The sequence below is a fragment of the Leptodactylus fuscus genome, chromosome 3 (assembly GCF_031893055.1).
Source record: "Leptodactylus fuscus isolate aLepFus1 chromosome 3, aLepFus1.hap2, whole genome shotgun sequence".
NCBI lineage: Eukaryota > Metazoa > Chordata > Amphibia > Anura > Leptodactylidae > Leptodactylus > Leptodactylus fuscus.
Window position 1 is genome coordinate 15,211,450 of NC_134267.1, and position 17,828 is coordinate 15,229,277.

The following is a 17,828-nucleotide window of genomic DNA, read 5'->3' on the forward strand; positions in this document are numbered from 1 at the left end:
TACTGCTCAAGTAGGATGGATGATGTCATAACGGTGAGAGGATCAACCCCCGGGGCACAGGGTGGCACAGGCAGGAGATAGGAGGGGTCTGAGTGACGAGAGGGCTGAAGACCCGCCCCCAGTGCACCAACTGCCTCATTTGCATAAGACTATAAAACTGCAAAAGTTACCTATCAGAGGTATGGTGTGTATCAGGGCAATGTGCTCCATAACATGGTGATGTAGCAGAGGCGGTAGATCCCTTTAAGGTGGAAGTGAGGCTTTTGCCCTAGATGAATGCCCAGTTTCTTGGGTTGTGCACAGAGTATATGGTAGTATTATTTGTGCACAGTTGTCATGGTGGTGGGAGAATGAATGAGATTGTTTGTGCATTGTAAACATATGGTGATCTTGTTTGTTCTCCGTATTTGTGTTAGTATTATGTGTGCACAGTGTATATTATAGTGTTATTACTGCATAGTATATTAGGTGGTATTATTTATACACAGTATAGGTGTGTGATTTGTGCACAGTTGATACGGTGATATTATTGCTTTATAGTATATGTTGTGGTATTACCTGTTCTTAGTATATATGGTGGGATTATTTGTGCACAGGACAGATGGCAGTATTATCACTGCACAGTATCTAAAGCGCACAGTATAGATAGCATTACTTGTGCACAGAATATATGGTGATATTAAGTGTGCACATTGTATATGGTGGTATTATTACTGCACAGTATATGTGGCGGTGTAATTTATGCGCAGTACAGATGGTACTATTTGCGCATAGCAGATATGGTGGTATTATTACCGCACAGTATATGTGGTAGTGTTATTTGTTCATTGTATATATGTAATAGTAATATTTGTACACAGTATAGATAGTGGTATTAAGTGTGCAGTGTATATGGTAGTATTACTGCACAATGTGTTAGGTGGTATTATTTGTTCACAGTATAAATGGTATTATATTTGCACTGTATATATGGTGATATTATTACTGCACAGTATACGTGGTTGTGTTATTTATGCACAGTACAGATGGTATTATGTACAGTGTATATGGTCCTATTATTACTGCACAGTATATGAGTTCGTATTATTTGTTCACAATATAGATGGTATTATATTTGCACAGTATACACTGTATGGTAGTATTATTACTGCACGGTATCATTTATGCATAGTAGATATGGTGCTGTTACTGCACAGAGATAGTGGTATTTATTGTTCATAGTATACACTCACTGGCCACTTTATTAGGTACACCTGTCCAACTGCTCGTTAACACTTAATTTCTAATCAGCCAATCACATGGCGGCAACTCAGTGCATTTAGGCATGTAGACATGGTCAAGACAATCTCCTGCAGTTCAAACCGAGCATCAGTATGGGGAAGAAAGGTGATTTGAGTGCCTTTGAACGTGGCATGGTTGTTGGTGCCAGAAGGGCTGGTCTGAGTATTTCAGAAACTGCTGATCTACTGGGATTTTCACGCACAACCATCTCTAGGGTTTACAGAGAATGGTCCGAAAAAGAAAAAACATCCAGTGAGCGGCAGTTCTGTGGGCGGAAATGCGTTGTTGATGCCAGAGGTCAGAGGAGAATGGCCAGACTGGTTCGAGCTGATAGAAAGGCAACAGTGACTCAAATAGCCACCCGTTACAACCAAGGTAGCCAGAAGAGCATCTCTGAACGCCGCACAGTACGTCCAACTTTGAGGCAGATGGGCTACAGCAGCAGAAGACCACATCGGGTGCCACTCCTTTCAGCTAAGAACAGGAAACTGAGGCTACAATTTGCACAAGCTCATCGAAATTGGACAATTGAAGATTGGAAAAACTTTGCCTGGTCTGATGAGTCTCGATTTCTGCTGCGACATTCGGATGGTAGGGTCAGAATTTGGCGTCAACAACATGAAAGCATGGATCCATCCTGCCTTGTATCAACGGTTCAGGCTGGTGGTGTCATGGTGTGGGGAATATTTTCTTGGCACTCTTTGGGCCCCTTGGTACCAATTGAGCATCGTTGCAACGCCAAAGCCTACAGTCCTATGAAAAAGTTTGGGCACCCCTATTAATCTTAATCATTTTTTGTTCTAAATATTTTGCTGTTTGCAGCAGCCATTTCAGTTTGATATATCTAATAACTGATGGACACAGTAATATTTCAGGATTGAAATGAGGTTTATTGTACTAACAGAAAATGTGCAATATGCATTAAACCAAAATTTGACCGGTGCAAAAGTATGGGCACCCTTATCATTTTATTGATTTGAATTCCCCTAACTACTTTTTACTGACTTACTAAAGCACAAAATTGGTTTTGTAACCTCAGTGAGCTTTGAACTTCATAGCCAGATGTATCCAATCATAAGAAAAGGTATTTAAGGTGGCCAATTGCAAGTTGATCTCCTATTTGAATCTCCTCTGAAGAGTGGCATCATGGGCTACTCAAAACAACTCTCAAATGATCTGAAAACAAAGATTGTTCAACATAGTTGTTCAGGGGAAGGATACAAAAAGTTGTCTCAGAGATTTAACCTGTCAGTTTCCACTGTGAGGAACATAGTAAGGAAATGGAAGACCACAGGGACAGTTCTTGTTAAGCCCAGAAGTGGCAGGCCAAGAAAAATATCAGAAAGGCAGAGAAGAAGAATGGTGAGAACAGTCAAGGACAATCCACAGACCACCTCCAAAGAGCTGCAGCATCATCTTGCTGCAGATGGTGTCACTGTGCATCGGTCAACTATACAGCGCACTTTGCACAAATAGAAGCTGTATGGGAGAGTGATGAGAAAGAAGCCGTTTCTGCACGTACGCCACAAATAGAGTTGCCTGAGGTATGAAAAAGCACATTTGGACAAGGCAGCTTCATTTTGGAAACAAAAATTGAGTTGTTTGGTTATAAAAAAAGGCGTTATGCATGGCGTCCAAAAAGAAACAGCATTCCAAGAAAAACACATGCTACCCACTGTAAAATTTGGTGGAGGTTCCATCATGCTTTGGGGCTGTGTGGCCAATGCCGGCATCGGGAATCTTGTTAAAGTTGAGGGTCGCATGGATTCCACTCAGTATCAGCAGATTCTTGAGAATAATGTTCAAGAATCAGTGACGAAGTTGAAGTTACGCCGGGGATGGATATTTCAGCAAGACAATGATCCAAAACACCGCTCCAAATCGACTCAGGCATTCATGCAGAGGAACAATTACAATGTTCTGGAATGGCCATCCCAGTCCCCAGACCTGAATATCATTGAACATCTGTGGGATGATTTGAAGCGGGCTGTCCATGCTCGGCCACCATCTAACTTAACTGAACTTGAATTGTTTGTCCAAAATACCTTTATCCAGGATCCAGGAACTGATTAAAAGCTACAGGAAGCGACTAGAGGCTGTTATCTTTGCAAAAGGAGGATCTACTAAATATTAATGTCACTTTTCTGTTGAGGTGCCCATACTTTTGCACCGGTCAAATTTTGGTTTAATGCATATTGCACATTTTCTGTTAGTACAATAAACCTCATTTCAATCCTGAAATATTACTGTGTCCATCAGTTATTAGATATATCAAACTGAAATGGCTGTTGCAAACACCAAAATATTTAGAACTAAAAATGATTAAGATTAATAGGGGTGCCCAAACTTTTTCATAGGACTGTACCTGAGTATTGTTGCTGACCATGTCCATCCCTTTATGACCACAATGTACCCAACATCTGATGGCTACTTTCAGCAGGATAATGCAATGCCATGTCATAAAGCTGGAATCATCTCAGACTGGTTTCTTGAACATGACAATGAGTTCACTGTACTCCAATGGCCTCCACAGTCACCAGATCTCAATCCAATAGAGGAGTATCTTTGGGATGTGGTGGAACGGGAGAATCGCATCATGGATGTGCAGCCGACAAATCTGCGGCAACTGTGTGATGCCATCATGTCAATATGGACCAAAATCTCTGAGGAATGCTTCCAGCACCTTGTTGAATCTATGCCACGAAGAATTGAGGCAGTTCTGAAGGCAAAAGGGGGTCCAACCCGTTACTAGCATGGTGTACCTAATAAAGTGGCCGGTGAGTGTATATGGTAGTAATATTTGTGCACATGGTAGTTGGTGGTATTAAGTGTGCCCAGTGTATACGGTCATATTATTACTGCACAGAGTATAAGGTGGTATTATTTATGCACAGTATAGATAGTATTTGAACACATCATATATGGTGGTATTATTACTACATAGCATAGATGGTGGTATTATTACTACATAGCATAGATGGTGGTATTATTTGTGCAAAGTATAGATTGTAGTATTTTGGTACATTATGGCCTATTACTCACACCTCTATCTTTGGTCCTGGCCCTACACTGGCCCTGGTAGTCACAGTTGTGTAACACGTTATTGATAACACATTAGACCTAAGAAACAAAGTATCTTCTAACAATCGATGGCCTTGCTGTTTTCTCTGAGTTTGTGTATTTCGTGGTGAATGGGAGGCCGGGGCTGAATCTTCTTTATTCTACTGCAGGTCTTCGTCCCATGTGTATGAAAGGCTGCCCAGGAATCACGGGGTTAATAGCCTTCTTCCTATTTCAGTAACAATGGGCTTATTTTTGGAAAACTGTGCCCTTCTGTCTTATTCAGTTACAGTCATTGCCTTGACGTTCTCCTCTGCTCCGTTTGCCTTTTGACGTCTCGCTCTGAAGTTGTTACTTTTTTTGCTCATTCTAATGTGATCACAAATTAATTGTTACATTCGTTATTGTGGTTTATAGTATGCGCCTAAATTTAAAGGGATAGTCCAAAGGTAACTGTTCTCACTAATGGATTGCTATCTAGAATGGCTTGAGCAATCTAGACAGGAGGATATTGCGAAATTTCCCAAGGGTCCACTAGGAATAAAGGAGCAGAGGGGATGTGGAATATACAGAAGGTTATGTCCCGGAACGCAGCGGTTTCCAAGAAATTTCAAGAGAGAGGGACACATCTGTAGATCTGGTATTGCAGCTCTATTCTATTACTTGAATGGGGTTGAGCTGCAATACCTGACAACGCCAATGGACAGAGGTGGCGCTATTTCTTGATAACTGTTTTTTAATCCTGAGCAAGTCCTTTGAATGAAGTGATTTGGGTAATATGATATATTATCTTTTTATTGTATCCTAGGTCTCCTGGATGTGACTGTTGTCCCCGTGCCTTCTTCTCGTGTTGTGGATGATTTATAGAGCTCAGAAATGGACACTAAACCCCCAGGGATATTTTAATCCTACGAACCCCTGCCAACTGGGTATTCTCTTACCATGACGGGCTCTAGTTCTACCTTCCACCGGGCTCACAGTAAGCACTGTCACCACCAAAATGTTGGTACAAAGACTACCAAGCCCGTCCGTTCTCGGAGCCTGCATGACCGCCCCTTGGCCACTTCTCTTACACCAGCTCCGGCCAGCGCCTCCGGGAATAGTTCAGGTGGCTACTCCGAGGAAGAGGACAAAGAAGTGGGGGCGCTCTTCTATGTCAATAAGAGTGGATTCCCCATTGACAGTCAGACCTGGGAAAGAATGTGGGCTCACGTAGTGAAGGTCCATCCGGAAGGGAAGGATATGGTGGACAGAATACGAAACGCGACTCTGCTTCCTAAGGTGAGGTCGTAATCTTTGTTGTGGTTGTGTATCTATTGGAAAGATCATCCATAACATCTCACAGGTTGTTTGTGGTAAGGGATTGTTCCAAAGTCATCTCCAGATGGGGTTGTCTTTTGCTGGAGCTTTAGGACAAGTTATTGTTGGGCCAAGCAAGGGATCTTCTGGTGGTGGACCAGCCCATTACTACATGGTGGATTGATGAAATGAGTAAGGCCCCATGCACACGGCTGAGTTTGTATCCGTGTTGGGGGCCGAGTTCATCACGGAATGCAATTCGATGACACTCAGAATGACATTCGAGTGCGTTCCATGATGCATTCATGTCTATGGAACTTCCGGATCCATTCCGTTCTGATTATACAGATGATTGTAGAGCGATGATTATTGGAATGGAATGGATCCAGACGCCCCATAGACATGAATTCATCACGGAACGCCCTCAGATGTCATTCCCAGTGTGATCGAATTGCATTCCATGATAAACTCGATCCCAACTCGGATGCCCACTTGGTCATGTGCATGGACCCTAAGGGGTCATGTCTAAGGGTTATAGCCACATGAAGTCACTGTTGGTCCACTAGGTTCATCCCGGCACATTAGCGTCCTATTAATAGAGATACATTACTGTGTCACAGATGATGGCGCCGCACCAAGAACCTGTTCTTACCTAATGTCGAAACGAAAAATGATGACTAAAATTAAGCTGTACTTTCATCAAGGGATGTATTCACACAGGGCAGATTTGTCTGTAAAATGTATGTGTCTATCTGATGTGTTATGTGCTGACAGTTTAGTGTCCCATATGTCATATGGTTCCCGAGATCTTGCCCGCAGAGCTGCAGCTGTTTATATGTAGCGTAGTCCAGGTGTAACATTTAGAACAGAGATGTCAAATCAACAATACAAATGTGAGAAAAGTCGGAAATTCCATTTGTATTACATCCTTATTAGAGTCTCTGACTAACATGTTCACTTTATAGTCAGAGAAGGTAAAATCTTCCATCTGTATGTTCTGCCAGCAAACACTATGAGAAGGGAAATGATTGCAAGAACAAACGGTCATTGTCCTTACATTGGACTGATTAACCATACGCTGTCACTTCCTGCTGTGAGAGGGGTAAAGAGAGCAGCTCCAATGTCAATGCAGAGACCACATGTTGTAAAATGAAAAAGAAAATTTGACTTGTCAGAGAACTTCTCACATGCGTTACATAGTGTTGCTTGTTTTTTTGGGAGGGGGTACAGTTTTTGGATTTTAAAATGGAGTTTGACACCAGCACCAATCTGGTTAACCTATATGCAGGACTGGGGTGATATGCTGGTTCTGGTGACACTAACCTATCTATCTGCAGGGCTGGGGTGATATGCTGGTTCTGGTGACAGTAACCTATCTATCTGCAGGGCTGGGGTGATATGCTGGGTCTGGTGACAGTAACCTATCTATCTGCAGGGCTGGGGTGATATGCTGGGTCTGGTGACAGTAACTTATCTATCTGCAGGGCTGGGGTGATATGCTGGTTCTGGTGACAGTAACCTATCTATCTGCAGGGCTGGGGTGATATGCTGGGTCTGGTGACACTAACCTATCTATCTGCAGGACTGGGGGGATATGCTGGTTCTGGTGACAGTAACTTATCTATCTGCAGGGCTGGGGTGATATGCTGGTTCTGGTGACAGTAACCTATCTATCTGCAGGGCTGGGGTGATATACTCGTTCTGGTGACAGTAACCTATCTATCTGCAGGGCTGGGGTGATATGCTGGTTCTGGTGACACTAACCTATCTATCTTCAGGACTGGGGTGATATGCTGGTTCTGGTGACAGTAACCTATCTATCTGCAGGGCTGGGGTGATATGCTGGTGCTGGTGACAGTAACCTATCTATCTGCAGGGCTGGGGTGATATGCTGGGTCTGGTGACACTAACCTATCTATCTGCAGGGCTGGGGTGATATGCTGGTCCTGGTTACACTAACCTATCTATCTTCAGGACTGGGGTGATATGCTGGTTCTGGTGACAGTAACCTATCTATCTGCGGGGCTGGGGTGATATGCTGGTGCTGGTGACAGTAACCTATCTATCTGCAGGGCTGGGGTGATATGCTGGTCCTGGTTACACTAACCTATCTATCTGCAGGGCTGGGGTGATATGCTGGTTAGATGAGCCAGGTCGCACATATGAGGCTCCTCTGCAGTGTTATTTCCAGTTTTGCTGATACGTTATAACTGTATACACGCCGTCTTCTGGGGCTCAGGATACAATTACCTCCATCTGTCTCTGTCTGGTTTCTTGATTGACTCCTTGCTCTGTTTGCCCCCTCCTGTTTGGGTTCCTCGGCCTCTTCTAGTCAAAATATGACACAGCGAGAGCCTACATGGCACTGATACGGCAGGTCTATGAATCACAGATTATAGATACGGCTCAGATTGTTTTCCTTCATTCTTGGAGAGTTTTGCCTTTGATCGCAGTGACTAATAGGAAAGCGTCTTCCCGTCTGCTGAGAAATGCCAGGTGGATTCCTACAGAAAAGCCCGTCGTCTGCTGACTGTACATGTACATATCGCCAACACGAGCGAGCAAGAAGATCCATGTCAGACACTGTCACTGACTAATATGTCTAATGTCTGTATGGCTGTGCCTGCCACTTTCTTCTAACTTTCATCCTTATGTCTCCGACTCAGCCTCACACAGTAAGAATGCCCAACTTGTGCCCCAAAAAGTAGTAAAGTATATTGTGCCCTGCAAAATATATCAGTGCCCGGGACAGCAGTAGTCATCCTTTGTGCCCCACATATCAGCGCCCCCTACATAGTATTGGAATAATGCCCCTTTCTGCTCTCACACAGAAATAGTGCTCTTCTTTATAGGTACCCTATTAGTGCCCCCACTGCAGTAGTGATGCCCACTTTGTGCTATCCTCAGAGAATGATGCCTCTGTAGTGCCCCTTTACAGGAATAGTGTACATTTGTGCCCCATATACTTTCACAGTGCCCTCTTTTTTGTACCACACAGTGCCCTCAAAATAATGATGCTTCCTTAGCGGTCCACCACAGTATTGATGCCCCCTTAGTGGAACTGTAAGGTCTCCTTTATACCCCTGAAAATAATCAATGCCCCCACACTGCAATACTGCCCTCCACACACTGCAGTGATGCCCCCTTAGTATTCCACACACCATAGTGATGCCCCCTTAGTGCTCCACACACTTTAGTGATACCCCCTTAGTGCTCCACACACTATAGTGATTCCCCTTTAGTGCTCCACACACTGTAGTGATGCCCCCTTAGTGCTCCACACACTGTAGTGATACCCCCTTAGTTCTTCAGACACTGTAGTGATGCCCCCTTAGTGCTCCACACACTGTAGTGATGCCCCCTTAGTGCCCACACACCATAGTGATACCCCCTTAGTTCTCCAGACACTGTAGTGATGCCCCCTTAGTGCTCCACACACTACAGTGATGCCCCCTTAGTATTTCACACACCATATTGATACCCCCTTAGTTCTCCACACTCTATAATGATGCCCCCTTAGTGCTCCAGACACTGTAGTGATGCCCCCTTAGTGCTCCACACACTGTAGTGATGCCCCCTTAGTGCTCCACACACTGTAGTGATGCCCCCTTAGTTCTCCATACACTGTAGTGATGCCCCCTTAATGCTAAACACACTGCAGTGATGCCCCCTTAGTGCTCCAGACACTGTAGTGATACCCCCTTAGGTGTCCTGACATGTCTGTCTTAGTAAATACTTGCCACATTCCACTTGAAATTCTGGGGCATCTCTTTTTGTAGCACTCTGGCTTGTGCTGTTCCTCTGTTATTCCTCCTGAGAATGTAGCAATAAAGTAACAACTTGGTGTTACCATCCTCATCCTCATCCAGGAGTGATTGGGTCTGTGTAGTGACTGGTTTTGTTAACAAGGGGAATGTTAAAACCCAGCTGTCAGTTTATTCCAGGAGGAATAACAGAGGAACAAACCTGCAACGTTCTAAAAAAAAGAGGCTTAAAATATATTTTTTCATGGGAGATGCGAGTACCTTCTGTACTTAGTCATGTCAATAGAGGTGACAGGTCTTCTCCATACACACGCCCCGCCATCTGCTTGTATGTAAGTAGGGGACAGGTGCAGGTTTTATTGTCAGAATCATCACTATATATATCAGATGGGAGACATTTAGTAACCAGTCTGTAATGTTGGGGGTTATAGTAGAGTTGTGGCTCTCCGCAGCAGCTGCTGGCATCAGCTTAAATTCCAGAAGAAGCAGAAAATCCCATTACACAAGCGCTGGATGAGAGGACGCGGCGGCCCCTGGCGGAATATTTCGTGGGCTTTGCTGATTCCATGTTACTGGGGGATACCATGTTCATAGAATTTATAATATATACTGTGTCGGCTTCTTAAAGGCAATTTACCCATAAAGTAAAAGAATCAGCCATTTGGTAATTTTGTCTGGATCTGGAAAAGCTGGGTGGCAATGAGGAAAACTCCTTTCTGTTTTCTCCTGACCACGTAGACACATGGCGGGTGGAGAAATGATCTCAGTGAGCGCAGGAAAATGTATAAGAGGTCACAGCAGGCAGCATTGTGCGAGAGCTGACTTCATATCCTGACCAACCACAATGTAACATGTGATATATCCGGAGGGGCTCCATGTGCACAAATCTGCTGATGTACTCCTAATATACAGAGGAGGGGAGATGGGTATCAAGGCTCTGCATATGTGTCTATCTATCTATCTATCTATCTATCTATCTCCTATCTATCTATCTATCTATCTATCTATCTATCTATCTATCTATCATCTATCTATCTATCTATCTATCTATCTATCTATCCTTCTATCTATCTATCTATCTATCTATCTATCTATCTATCTATCTATCTATCTATCATCTATCTATCTCCTATCTATCTATCTATCTATGGATCTATCCACTATCTATCTATCTATCTATCTATCTATCTATCTATCTATCTATCTATCTATCTATCTATCTATCTATCTATCTTTATCTTCTATCTATCTATCTATCTATCTATCTCCTATCTATCTATCTATCTATCTATCTATCTATCTATCTATCTATGGATCTATCATATATCTATCTATCTATCTATCTATCTATCTATCTATCTATCTATCTATCCATCTATATTTATCTCCTATCTATCTATCTATCTATCTATCTATCTATCTATCTATCTATCTATCTATCTATCTATCTATCTATCTATCTATCTATCTATCTATCTATCCATCTATATTTATCTCCTATCTATCTATCTATCTATCTATCTATCTATCTATCTATCTATCTATCTATCTATCTATCTATCTATCTATCTATCTCCTATCTATCTATCTCCTATCTATCTATCTCCTATCTATCTATCTATCTATCTATCTATCTATCTATCTATCTATCTATCTATCTATCTATCTATCTATCTCCTATCTATCTATCTATCCATCTATATCTATCTATCTATCTATCTATCTATCTATCTATCTATCTATCTATCTATCTATCTATCTATCTCCTATCTATCTATCTATCTATCTATCTATCTATCTATCTATCTATCTATCTATCTATCTATGTATCTATCTATGTATCTATCTTTCACACAGGAAGGCAGTAGTGTGGGAGTTGTTGTTGCGCACTACACGGTGTGATGTGACGCCGGTATACAGGTGATAATGAATTCCTCGCCACCTATGAAGCGTTGATCACACAGCGACAGTTTTCTACGTTAAGGCGTAAAAAAGAAAAAAAAAAACAACATTCAATAGAATTTTTTTTACGCTGGCGACACTTTTTTCTTTCCCCGAGAAATGGCTGACTACAAATTCCTTTTCTGTAATCTACATTGGGGCAGATTCAAGAAAATGGCCTAAGAGCAAAACTGTCTTAGGGCCAGTGCACACGGAGTAAACGCGAGCGTATTTTAGCAGAATACACGTGTATAGAATACATGTGTAAAAATAACACTGCCATTGACTTCAATGAAATTTTTTACATGTGTAACGTGTCAGGTTTTTTGGTGCATATTTTGATGCGTTTGTTTACACGTGTAAAAAATTTAATTGAAGTCAATGGCCGTGGTATTTTTACACGTGTATTCTGCTAAAATACACTCGCGTGTGCACGGGCCCTTAGTTGGCCATAGCAACCAATTACAGCCAAGAGCAACTAATAACAGCCCATAGTAACCAATCACAGCGCTGCTTTCATTTTGTATTCCACCCCTGAAAAATGAAAGCTGCACTGTGATTGGTTGCTATGGACAACTAAGACAATTTTGCTTTAGGCTAAGTTCACACAGAGTTTTTTGGCATTGTCAAAACCGGACCGGAAAACGCGTGAGACGTTTTTTGAGGCGTTTTTTCGAGGAGTTTCCTGATCCGTTTCCTCTTGGGATGTGGTCATGAATTATATTTAAAAAAAAAACGCCTGGTCTTTCCTGATCAGGTTTTTTGCCAAAAACGCTTCTTCCACTTCAAGTTTCTGACCAAAAAACGTAGCCGGAAAACGCTCACGGCTTCAAAAAACAATGAACATCTCTCTTCTTTTTTGCCGCTAGCGAAAAAAAACGCTAGCGGAAAAGAATCAGAAGCGTTTTGTATACTTTGAATGGTGAGGCGTTTTTTGGTTGTGGGTTTGGTGCCAAAATCCTGACCAAAAAACTCAGTGTGAACTTAGCCTTAGGGGGCATTCACACGGAGTAACGCCGGGCGTGTATCACAGCCGTACACGCCGGCGTTACGGCAGACTGCCAAACACTTCCCATTCACTTCAATGGGAGCGCTCGTAACAGCGGCGTTTACGAGCGCTCCCATTGAAGTGAATGGGAAGTGTACAGCAGTCTGCCGTAACGCCGGCGTGTACGGCTGTGATACAAGCCCGGCGTTACTCTGTGTGAATGCCCCCTTAGGGTGAATTCACACTGAGTAAACGCTAGCTTATTCTGAACGTAAAACACGTTCAGAATAAGCGGCGTCTAAAGCAGCTCCATTCATTTCTATGGGAGCGGGGATACGAGCGCTCCCCATAGAAATGAATGGGCTGCTTCTTTCACTCCGTGCAGTCCCATTGAAGTGAATGGGGAGTGCCGGCGTGTACGCTCCGGCATGAGCAGAGCTTGCCGTATACGCCGGCACTCCCCATTCACTTCAATGGGACTGCACAGAGTGAAAGAAGCAGCCCATTCATTTCTATGGGGAGCGCTCGTATAGAAATGAATGGAGCTGCTTTAGACGCCGCTTATTCTGAACGTGTTTTACGTTCAGAATAAGCTAGCGTTTACTCAGTGTGAATGCACCCTTAAGGTGAAATTCAGCGCCAAATTCCTCCATGTGAACATACCCGTAACCTGTTTTAATCAATCTGCCCCACTGACCCTGTTGTCTGTGTACGACTCCCAACCCCCCCATGTATCCAGTATGTGTCCTCCCTGGTGGTCTCGCTGTACTGCGGCTCAGTCTGTATTCTGCTCTGATACATTCCCGTGGATGGAATATCAATTATATTATTACAGAATTTCATTAAAATGGATTTCCAGAGATTTTAGCAAAGGCTATTCTGCACTGGTGTCTTGGGCTGAGGGATAAGACGCCTGTGTCTGTTTTACCTCTGTTGGTTCCGGTAGAAGGAGACGTTGGCTACTTCCCCTCGAACCGATGATGTGACCAGTGACTTACACATCAGCGCCATTCACGTCATCACTTGGCCTCTACCTGCAATCTCATGGACATGCACATACAATAATCTATGCTGTAGCCAGGCGGTGTGCCACGTGACGCACTCAGCATTGCTACATCATCCATCCACTATAACCATGCTGTAGTAAATTGCACCCAATAACGTATCTCTATTCTGACATCTGTTGTTGTGGATTTTCAGGAAATTATCTATTATCTGTTTCGTACAACACGGAAATCCTGCCGGCGCTCAGATAACAATCTTGTGACAAACAAACGATGTTCCATATGGAAAGTGCTCGCCTTGTGTCAGCCGTGTGCGCGGTGCATGTAAACAAATGTGTCATTGCCAGAGACGCTTGTTGTCCTTCCTTACGATGAACCATCATCATTTTTATTCTCGTCTTCCTTTCAGCCTTCAGTGCCACCTGTACCAACCTACAAGACGTCCATGGCCATCCCGGAGTGGCTGCAAGCCGTGCAGAGATACATGAAGACACTGCAGTATCCTTTCTTTCATATGGCGATGGATAACTTCACAAGACTAGATCACAGCTGTCTATAATGTGTAACTGCTATGCTTGTCTCTAGTCACAGCTAAAGCTGCGTTCTAAATTCTGCCGGCTTTCTGCTTTATCAGCATGCTTTGCGTTGTGGGCGATGAAGTGTTTAATCACAGTCTTGAGCGAATAGAAACATCTTCTAGAATTTGATGTAGCAGAGTTAAGAGCGTTATAAGAGCTCAGGTAGGGGTGTGCTTGATAGCATGGTATTAAAGGGAGTGCCATCAAAGCCCCACAGATGGATAGGTTAGTGTCCCCAAAACTCAGCGTATTGTTCCCCCACATAGTACAATGCCACGTTCCCACGCAGTATAATTCCCCTTTTGTTCTTCCATATAGCATGATGCCACATTTGTTCCCCAATACAAAACTCCCCCACAGTATAATGCCCCCTTCCTGACCCCACATGCCAGTGCAGTACCCTGATATATACCTTTAAGGTACGCGCATACTGGATGGGGCAGCTACTGATTTTCTATTTTAGTGGATTTTCCTAAATTCTGGGGATAGTTTTTGCTGCGGAATTGCAAAGGGTGAAAACCCGCAGCATAAATTGACATGCTGCAGCCTAAAAACCCAAACTGTAAGTCAGTTTAAGCTATTTTTTGCTTAGTATGTGAAGATATTTCTGAGATGTCACCCTCGTGCCCCATGTAACGGATTAGACTGTAGCAAGTCCATGGCGGCCATAAATATACATGATGAGAATGTCCCTTTAAGTACAGACTTGACAAGCGCTCGCGTCCAGATCGCCAGCAATGAACATGACAAGTGTCTTCCATTAGGAGTAGATGAGAGATGACTATATCAGCGGCTCGTCTTAGATCGCCGGGCTCCTTTAATTTCTCGCAGTGATGATATAAAGTATTCCTTCCTCTTTAGCCTGGGGATGTTCGCACCTTCTGAAGACGCGGCGGCTCCTCTCGGTTAGACAGTCGGCATATTGCTGCGTACTCAACCTCATTTGTCACTGAGATAGTTTTGCTCTGGTGCCAGGAGCTGCGCTGGCGAATGCCTTCTATCATGATTTGGCGTGTCACTTAGTCTGGCTGGGATCGTGCGGGGATGCCAGCTTGCAGCTGTTTTACACCCCCCCATCTTTCCTGGAAACCAGCTGCATCCTTAATATGAAATCCATTCAGGAAATATTTGGCGCAAACAGGAAAATGGAAATAAGCAATTAGGTAAAGGGTCAGTTTTTATCGCCATCAGGAGCGCCCTCTTGTCCACAGGCTGTGTCTGGTATTGCATCTTGGTTGTATTCATTTTAATGTTATCGAGCTGCAATACCTGATACAGCCTGTGGACAACGGTGGCGCTGGTGGTCACCTTTTAAGTGATTAGGGCCAGAACACAATGGGGCACCATTATGCAGGGAAAACTACCCCAGTGCGGGGCAAAATGACCAGACCTGTGGTAAAATATTGTGATAATGGAAATAGATTATTTGCCTGATGGTTTTGTCCCGGCCTCGCAGGTGCAGATTTCCATTGTACACAGACGTTTTTTTTTTAGGTTTTATTGACAGGGCTAATCCCTCGCTGGCCGGGTTTGCTTTTCAGCTGCTAGATAAGTTTGCATAAGGCCTTCTGGGAAAGCTGGGTGGCAGCCAATGTGGCTATCATTACAGATCGTACAAGGGTCAGCACCCGAAGGTCACATTATCCTAGTTCTGTATTATAGTGAGGTAGTCACAGCTACACCAGACTATCCTCTAGTCAGGGCGACCGTTGCAATAGGTATAATGGTGGCCATATTGGTTCTCACACAGCTTTCCTAGAAACAGATAACACTTTGACCGTTTTATGGTAATGGGAACAGCAATGTCTTTGTATCTGGCGTATGGCGTCTGCGTTGTCTCTATTTATCATGGCCGCTTCGCTCTTTTGTGGCCTTGTTGTAGTTTTACAGGGAGAAGGTTGTGCGGAAAAGCTGTTCATGCGTCTGCGGGCAGATGGCTCCATGTTTGTGTGTCTTGTGTGAGGGAGCAGATTCCGTGTTGTGTGTGTGTTGTGTATCTGTGGTTCCATATGGCGGTGGCGGCGTCTCTCCACGCAGAAGTGTTTATACCAGTAAGGCGTGTTGTTAGCGCGGTGCACACACGGTGAAAGTTACACCACATTAACCCCTTCTTAATTAGCTTTTGCCAGCAAAAGCGTGAAGAGGTGATGATTTTGTAAGGCCTAAAACTATGGTGCGCCTACCCCAGGGGGCACATGCCTTGTATCCAGGGGGCATGTGACTTGTATCCAGGGTGCACGTGCCTTGTATCCAGGGTGCACGTGCCTTGTATCCAGTGGGCACATGTCTTGTATCCAGTGGGCACATGTCTTGTATCCAGGGGGCACGTGCCTTGTATCCAGGGGGCATGTACCTTATATCCAGGGGGCACGTGCCTTGTATCCAGGGGGCATGTACCTTATATCCAGGGGGCACGTGCCTTGTATCCAGGGGGCATGTACCTTATATCCAGGGGGCACGTGCCTTGTATCCAGGGGGCACGTGTCTTGTATCCAGGGGGCACGTGCCTTGTATCCAGGGGGCATGTACCTTATATCCAGGGGGCACGTGCCTTGTATCCAGGGGGCATGTACCTTATATCCAGGGGGCATGTACCTTATATCCAGGGGGCACGTGCCTTGTATCCAGGGGGCACGTGTCTTGTATCCAGGGGGCACGTGCCTTGTATCCAGGGGGCATGTACCTTATATCCAGGGGGCATGTACCTTATATCCAGGGGGCACGTGCCTTGTATCCAGGGGGCACGTGCCTTGTATCCAGGGGGCATGTACCTTATATCCAGGGGGCATGTACCTTATATCCAGGGTGCTCATGCCTTGTATCCAGGGGGCATGTGACTTGTATCCAGTGGGTACATACAATGTATCCAGGGTGCACATGCCTTATATCCAGGGTGCACGTGCCATGTATCCAGGGTGCACGTGCCTTGTATCCAGGGTGCTCATGCCTTGTATCCAGGGTGCACGTGTCTTGTATCCAGGGGGCATGTACCTTATATCCAGGGGGCACGTGCCTTGTATCCAGGGGGCATGTGACTTGTATCCAGTGGGTACATACAATGTATCCAGGGTGCACATGCCTTATATCCAGGGTGCACGTGCCATGTATCCAGGGGGCACATGTCTTGTATCCAGGGTGCACATGCCTTGTATCCAGGGGGCACATGCCTTGTATCCAGGGGGCACATGTCTTGTATCCAGGGGGCACGTGCCTTGTATCCAGGGGGCACATGTCTTGTATCCAGGGGGCACATGTCTTGTATCCAGGGGGCACATGTCTTGTATCCAGGGGGCACATGTCTTGTATCCAGGGGGCACGTGCCTTGTATCCAGGGGGCACATGTCTTGTATCCAGGGGGCACATGTCTTGTATCCAGGGGGCACATGTCTTGTATCCAGGGGGCACGTGCCTTGTATCCAGGGGGCACATGTCTTGTATCCAAGGGGCACTCATTCTTCTCATGCATAGAAGTCACAGGCAAAAATTGAGGACTGACACAGCTGCCAAGTGACGGGCGAAATACTTTATTTGTATGGTTGTGCTATACATTTAAAGCTTTGTCCCCATGATAACACTTCTTGCTCGGTAACAACAGGCACATAGTTTGGATCCAGTGTTCCCATATCTGCAGACACATTGCCATTATTCCAGCCAGTGTTTGTGGTTTTGATTTGGATCCACATAAGGTTCTGATTCCCATGACAAGGCTGAACCAGACCAGGGCACAGACCGGAGGTGTTATCATAGGGTCACGGCAGACCTTTGATCTGTTAATACCTGCTTTATTAATATTGTATTATTACATTTTCCCTGCAGAATTTTACTTATTTCTCCTTAAGTGTCAGAAATTCAGATACAACCACACCGGAACACAGTTCTTTGAAATCAGAAAGACCCGACCGATCAGTGGGTA

General features: G+C 44.4%; 1 protein-coding gene across 1 annotated transcript in view; it reads left to right on the forward strand.

Moving 5' to 3' along the window:
- The window catches only part of VASH2 (vasohibin 2), a 50,889-nt gene that overhangs the window by 6,952 nt on the left and 26,109 nt on the right, over nt 1-17,828 (forward strand). The window contains exons 2-4 of the mRNA XM_075267164.1: nt 5,150-5,622; nt 13,747-13,835; nt 17,769-17,825. Coding sequence (XP_075123265.1) covers nt 5,284-5,622; nt 13,747-13,835; nt 17,769-17,825 — 485 coding nt within the window. The 5' untranslated portion in view covers nt 5,150-5,283. The remainder of the gene's footprint in view (nt 1-5,149; nt 5,623-13,746; nt 13,836-17,768; nt 17,826-17,828) is intronic.